This window comes from Mesoplodon densirostris, chromosome 10 (genome assembly GCF_025265405.1).
Source record: "Mesoplodon densirostris isolate mMesDen1 chromosome 10, mMesDen1 primary haplotype, whole genome shotgun sequence".
Classification (NCBI taxonomy): Eukaryota; Metazoa; Chordata; class Mammalia; order Artiodactyla; family Ziphiidae; genus Mesoplodon; species Mesoplodon densirostris.
The window spans coordinates 68,679,704-68,687,090 of record NC_082670.1 but is presented as its reverse complement, the minus strand read 5'-3'; the positions used below and the strand labels follow the sequence as shown (position 1 = coordinate 68,687,090).

General features: G+C 50.2%; 1 protein-coding gene across 3 annotated transcripts in view; it reads left to right on the top strand.

Moving 5' to 3' along the window:
- Positions 1-1,961: 1,961 nt before the first annotated feature.
- The window catches only part of LTF (lactotransferrin), a 29,148-nt gene continuing 23,722 nt past the window's right edge, over positions 1,962-7,387 (top strand). For 2 of the 3 annotated variants that reach the window (XM_060110890.1, XM_060110888.1), the window contains exons 1-2: positions 1,962-2,004; positions 5,659-5,822. In XM_060110890.1, the coding sequence (XP_059966873.1) occupies positions 1,962-2,004; positions 5,659-5,822 (207 nt within the window). Of the gene's footprint in view, positions 2,009-2,194; positions 2,200-5,658; positions 5,823-7,387 lie in introns of all 3 variants that reach the window. The other variant, XM_060110887.1, reaches the window with a different exon arrangement.

Here is a 7,387-nt window from a genome sequence, read left to right as displayed (position 1 = left end):
GTTGTGACATTTCTTAATTCTTTTATAATCATGGAAAGGCAAAGCTAAATTGCTAATTTACGTAAAAAGATGTTTCAGTGCTCCTGAGAACTAGCCAGTTTTGTATTACTTCATTATTTTTGAAACCGCGTATTGCAATTATTGATGAAAGCAACTTTTAATGTTGCGACACTATATTTCCAAACGATGAGAGACCCTGGATCTGTCACCCCAAAGCCTGGCTGGTGATTCTAGTGCTGAACCTTGGACCGCACTCTTGTGCCCATCAAGCAGGATCCCTGGTCAGACAACACTCTCGTGCCTCGGCAGGATCCACACCCAAGACAGAAGGGCCCCACAGCCTCCTTGAGGGCCTCAAAGACTTGGGCTGGCTCTGCTTCTCCATGGCCAAGGGCTGCTCACTGCACGCCCGCTCTCAACAGTGCTGTCCCCCTAGGTCTTGCCCCTCTGCTCCAAGAAATGCTTTTTGTACCAAGTAGTCTAAGCAAAGAACCAAGACCAGCTTTTCAGGACAAGCAGATTTCAGAATAACATATTGTCCAGACTAAACAGTAGAGGGAATGTTTAGATGACCTGCGATTTCCCTCGTTGTTAGTACCTGACGTCTTCACTTAGCATCTCCTGGGGCTAAGTTCACATCAATACATGCAGGGTGGCCTGCTCTTTCTGGGGCCTCCAGTGTGTCCCCCTGTAGGCACAGCACTATGCTCTATGTCAGAGGTCCCCAACCTTTTTGGCACCAGGGACCAGTTTCGTGGAAGACAATTTTTTCATGGAACGGGGCGGGGGGAGGGGGCTGGTGAAGGGATGTTGTTCAGGCGGTAACGCGAGCACTGGGGAGCGATGGGGAGCGGCAGGTGAAGCTTCGCTGGCTCGTCGCCGCTCACCTCCTGCCATGCGGACCAGTACTTGTCCATGGCCCGGGGGTCAGGGAGCCCTGCTCTGTGTGACACCGCCCCCCCCACCCCACACACACCGTGATGGACATTTAGTTTGCTTGCAATCAGTGAATGATAAGCAGGGTGCACTGGAGACCCCTGTATGTGAGCCGTTGTGCATCAAGGGAGTGTATTTAAAAGATGTAGAAGCAGAATTCTAGTTTTAGAATTTAAAACCAGCTTCCTGAGATAGGTTCGGCTTGTGTACTGAGGACAAAGTAGGACATTTATCAAAATGAGACCCCATCTCCCATCTCACGCTGCCACAAAACAAAACAAAACAAGTGGTAGGCTACCCTTTACATTGGTAAATGAGGGAACCGGGAGACAGCTGTTGGTCACTGAGGCCTCTGGCTCTGTTTTCTGGGAGTTGTGTTGTGGTCTCAATAGGGCCAGGAGGGCCCCATGGGCAGCCTGGCTCAGACAACGGGCAGCCTCTGTTACCTCTGCTAGCTGTGCCAGCCTGCTGCGGCCCTCGGGCCAGGCAGCAGGTCCTCTTTCGAACGCTGGGCTGGCTGCTGCGTGCAAACAAAGGAGGGGCATCCTTCTGTCCTAACTGGCTCCCAAGCACTTTAGGTACCATCTGTACCGTCAAGATGATCCACAAAGATTCACCTTAGGACCGCTTCTCTGTGTCCCACTCTCTAGGAAGCACTGAGACCAGAGGGAGGGCAAAACTTAGCGGTTGCCACTCCCCAGGGGCTGCAGACTAGTGGGAGAGGAAAAACATCCCAAATCCAGGCAGCACCAGGGCAGACTTGAGAGGTGGGTGTGGGCTGGGTATCCTCTCGGGTGTGCCAAGCCCAGCCCAGGCACCATTCCTGCTTCCTCTGTCCTCTTCCCGCTGCTGCTTCCCTTCAAGGAACTAGCAGACCTGGGGAGGGGGGAGGGGGAGGCAGGGTGCGCTTATTGGGCCACAGGGCGTGGCTAACCTCGTGAGGTCACCAAGAGCTGGATAAACCGGTGCAGAGCGAGCGCAGGTGGCAGAGCCTTCGTTCCCGGAGTCGCCTCAAGAGCCCAGACATGAAGCTCTTCTTCCCCGCCCTGCTGTCCCTTGGGGCCCTTGGTGAGTGCGGGTACCTGGGGGCACGCCCCTCCGGGTGGGCGTCCGGGTCCCCTGGCCCCTCAGTGCGGGCATCCCGGTCCCGCCCACCGCCAGGTTGGCCCCAGCGCCTGCAGCGGGGGAGGAGCCCGGGAGTGGGCCGGCTCCCGCCCACTCGCCTGGGGAGGGGCCCGAGCAGGGCTCCGCGAAGCAGGTTGGGTCTTTTCCCTAGAGCTGGCAGAGCTCCCCGAAGGGTCTTCCGGGACCCTGTCCCATTTTGTCCTACCCATAGTACTGTTACATGCGTATACATGGGGGGAAAATGAGACTCAGAGAGGGTGAGTGACTTGCCCAAGATACACAGGAGACTGGAGATGGAATCCCAGCTCCTGCAAGGACTATGTAACTTGGGCAAGAGAGAGTCTTTCTGAACCTTAGTTTCGTTTAAAAATGGTCCAATCCTCTTCCCACACAGCTGTGAGGAGGGGGCAGGGGCCACCTGCTCTGTGGTAGGCAAAGGTGTACACAAGCATCCCACTGCAGAAGGTCAGGGGTGCTGGCACAGACCCTGCTGGTGGGACCCTTCTGCCAGAGGGTGTGAGAGAAGTGATTGGTTTCTGGTTTTTAATGTGCCAGGACTAGAAGGGGACCAAATAGAAGGGACTAAACAATTGTTAGTTCTGTACCCAAGTATCTGAAATAATTTCTGGGGTGCTCCGAGGACACTCACCTATGATGGACATTAGTGATGTAAATGTGAGGGCAGGGCTTCCTGCAGTGGAGGGGGAGGGTCCAGGGCAGCAGCTGTAAGGGCTCGCGGGTGTCGGCACCTACGCAGTGTGTGTGCATGGGGCTCAGAGTGAAAGCCCAGGTGTCATCCCCTCCTCCCAGCGGCAGCCCAGTGCAGCCTCCTCCTGTCCTAGGGCATCTACTCCGGGCTGCGAGCTTCCTGGATGAAAAGGGGTGGCTAAAGGATAGCAATGAGCTTATGCCCCCAAACCTGTCCCTGTCTTTTCTGGTCCCCTTCTCCAAATTCCTTCCCATGGGTATTGGTTATTTCTCTCTTCTCTAAGGCAGGATTGGCCTAGCCAGGACCAACTGCTCAGGACCAACTTCCCTTCTGCTCCCTGACACGTGGCCTGCTTGGGCCCACAGCACAGGGTCAGGGCCACCTGGGAGAGGCCTGAGGGGTAGGAAGCCTTGCTTTCCTAGAGGTGGTTACGGTCGGTGGTCTGGATTCTGGCTCAGAGTTGCACCACTGGGTTCCATTTTCACTTGAATCTTTGGTTGTCTTGGCCCCCACAGAGGACTGCAGTTTAAATCCTGCAGTCCATGGGATGGTGGCCAATGTCCCAAAGTGTCACGGAATCCCTTGTCCTACCCAGTGGAAGGAGTGGCAGCTGCCCTAGGGGATTCCTGCCCTGCTCCTCATGGGTGTCCTGGCTGGCAAAGGCTGGGTGGGGTGGGAAGAGTAACTCCATCCCAGCCCCTGCCTTTGAGACAGGGGCACTACATGTCTGCACAGAAGGAATCTGAGGATTTGTACTTTCAGGAAGGTTCCCTCGAGGCTCAGGTGGGCAGCATCTGAGTGGCTGAGACAGATCAGGAGCAGGGCTAGGGATACAGGAGGGGCCAGGCCCAGACCTGCTTCAGGGAGCATTTTGTCTAGAGAGGGACACATAGCTTCAGAGCTGGCTGGTGGGAGCTGTGGAGGGGATGAACAGAATGCTGTGTTCTGCACCCAGCCCTGGTGTTTGGGGGTGCTGGGGACTGTGGATCTCAGAAAACCTCTCAGTGATGCTTTAGTTTCTTGGTTCATCCCCTCCCAGGGGAGCAAACGAGCTCTTCTCCATGTTCCCATTCCTGCCCCTGCTCATGCCCTCCCCCCAGCTTGAGACATGGTCTTCGTTTTGCTCTCTCCCTTCAGGTCCCATCTATTACTAAGCTAACTTTTCACACCAGCTCCTTATTTCTGCCCTGTTCTCCATTCTCGATGCCTTTCTGCCTGGTTCCCAGGTTTCAATCCACCTGTCCCTGCCCTCCCAATGAGTCACTGCTCCACTGCTTCCCAATAAGACCTTGGGCCAGCATTGGAGGCTCTCCATTATCTGACCCCAAACACTTTACCAGCCCCATCTCCATGGCAGCCCATCTCTAACACAGTTAGCCTAAATAGGCAGGGGGTTTGGTGTCTGACTGCCTAGGTTCAAATCCTAGATCCTAACTTATTAGTTGTGAAACCTTGGGCAAGCCACATAACTAGTTCAAGCCACAGTTTCATCACCTGGAAATTGCGGATATCGGCAAAACCCACAATAAAGAGGGGCTGGGAGGGTTGAAGGAGACAGAACACATGAAGGGCTGAGTAAAGACCTGCGTAGAATGTGCTTGCAACCGTCGTTGTGCACGTGACCCATTGTTCCCACTTCTTGGAATGTGCCCCCCCCCCACCGCCCCATTATTGGCTGAGGTCATGGGGACATCACTCCTGGCTTGGTATTTGTTCTCTTCTAGAGCATTCATCATACTTAGCGTCCTCTTTTTGGGCTTTTGCCTCTCCAGATGGGAGGTGAGAGCTGGTGCTGTCTGCTTGCACGTTCCTCTGCACATCACTCAGTGCTGTGTGTACAGAGGGCACCCAGGAAATGCTATTGGGTCACAAATGGCTGAATCTGATAAGGCTAATTCTCACTTCAGGACGGTTCCAGGAAGGTTTCCAAGGATAGATTACACCCCCAGAGATTTCCCTGGGATGATGGCTGGTGGAGGAAGGGTGTGGCAGCCACACCCTTGGCGGGTGTCTCAATACCCTGGTGGATCTGACTGCGCAGGGTCTGACTATTCATGAGGTCTGACTGCTTATGAATAGGAGGTGGCAGAGGGCTGAATGGTCCACCCAAAGCACATCCTAAAGGGGAGGTGGCTTTTGCAACCAAGAGTTTTTTGTTTTTTGTTTTTGGTACCGACTTTACTGAGGTATATTTTACATATCATAAAATTCACCTATTTAAAGTGTACAATTTAACGATTTTTAGGAATTTACCAAGTGGTGCAACCATCACGGTAAATCAGTTTTAGAACATTTCCATCCCCCCATAAGAGTCCTCTCTCTGATACACTGGTGAATGGTGATAACTCAGGCAAACTGACCCAAACTGACAACACCTACTGCAGCTACTGACAAGGGGTGCGGTGTATTTTCCTTTGTTCCTTTGGCATCCTCTGGGAGATGCTCATAGCCACAACAATCTAGAGAGACCCAGATTCCAGGTGGGACGTTGCCACTGCTGAGCAGCCATCACTCAGTGTCCTCAAGAGTCAGATTCCACACCAGAAACACAGGAGTAATAATCCCTTCCCTGCCTGCCTCCCAGGTTCCAGGGGGAGAAAGCAGGTGGAAGAACTCCATAAACTGATAGAAGGCAGCATCATTGTTTTTCTCAGGAAATAGGAAGTATGGCAGTCATAGGAGGGCTGTCTCCTCTGATTCGTTGAGAATTACAGCCCTCTGGCCAGCATGGTGGTGTCATTAGGCTAGCAAGACACCTCCATTTGAGGAGAGTGGCCTGACTTAGCCACAGAATGGAGAGGGAAGGGGAGGACAACTCCATGAGAGGGTGAGGCGGTCTCTTCCATGGGCAGTGGTGGAGCCCTCACTCCTCGGCCTCTTTCTCCCAGGACTGTGTCTGGCTGTCCCTAAGAAAAATGTTCGATGGTGCGCCATATCACAACCAGAGTGGTTAAAATGCTACCGATGGCAATGGACGATGAAAAGACTGGGTACTCCCTCTGTCACCTGTGTGAAGAGGACCTCTCGCTTTGAATGTATCCAGGCCATTGCAGTAAGTCCATGTCATAGGTTGGGTGGGACCAGACTGAAAGGGACAGGATCGGAGCGCAATAGAATATGTGTTCTCCCTGCTCCCTCTGTTCTTCTTCCTGGACACCTGTAAGCTGGGAGCTGTCCTCTCTCATAGGACACAATGCTATTTTGAAAGCAGAAATTAACATTCTGAAGTGGAGAACCACGTGTAGGGAAACTGGGATTGCCACAGAAATTGTGAATAAGCAAAAAATTTGAAAGCACCAGAGTGAATATGCAACAGCTCTGACAAGTGACTGCCATTTACACTTTATAAAGAACTAAGTCAATTGGTAAGAAACGTAGAATCATATAAGAAAAACAATATGAGGAGATGGAGTTCATAATGAATAAAAATACCTATGAAAATGTTCCCCTTAATAGTCAAGAGAAATACAAATCTAAGCAATTTGTTAGCACTTGCATTTCCTAAATAATAACCCTTAATAAAATGAAACCCTGTCCCACTGGTGATTCTATAGTGAAATTGATCCTCATAGTGAGTGGCATTCCAAATTAGAAATGAATCAGCTGGAAAGCAGAATGGCAGTGACAGCCAAGGCCTTGAAGATAAAATGCCTATTGTCTGGGTGATCCCACCCTCAGATGCCTATCCGAAGGCAACAGGTCATCAGAAGGAAAAACAAGCTATGAGGACAAAGCTGTCCATAAAAGTAGAGTTTTAACAGCAAAGAGTTAAAAGGAACCCAATTGGTGAACATTGAAGGGAATTTTTTAAATTTAGCTTAATAAATTATGGAACAGCCACATTAATAATAAAATATCATGAAGTCAATAAAATCAGTAAAGGCACTACAGAAGTAAGAAAATGTAGTGAGTTTTAGATGAAGAAAACAGTCCGCAAAATATTATCTATACCAGGTTGCAAATATGAGAAATAGGTAAGCATATGAGGAGTAATGTGCCAAAGAGAATGAACATGGTTTATTATTATGATAAGTTTAAGATATATTAAGAGTTAAAATTTCTATTCAATAAACAAGAACTTAAAAGAAATATAGAGCAAAAAGAGGGGAGAAAGCATCTAGAACAACTTTTTTTTTTTACATCTTTATTGGAGTATAATTGCTTTACAATGGTGTGTTAGTTTCTGCTTTATAACAAAGTGAATCAGTTATACATATACATATGTTCCCATATCCCTTCCCTCTTGCATCTCCCTCCCTCCCACCCTCCCTATCCTACCCCTCCAGGTGGTCACAGAGCACCTATCTGATCTCCCTGTGCTATGCAGCTGCTTCCCACTAGCTATCTATTTTACATTTGGTAGTGTATATAGGTCCATGCCACTCTCTCACTTTGTCCCAGCTTACCATTCCCCCTCCCCATACCCTCAGGTCCATTCTCTAGTAGGTCTGTGTCTTTATTCCTGTCTTACCCCTAGGTTCTTCATGACATTTTTTTTTATTCTTAAATTCCATATATATGTGTTAGCATATGGTATTTGTCCTTCTCTCTCCGACTCACTTCACTCTGCATGACAGACTCTAGGTCCATCCACCTCATTACAAATAGCTCAATTTC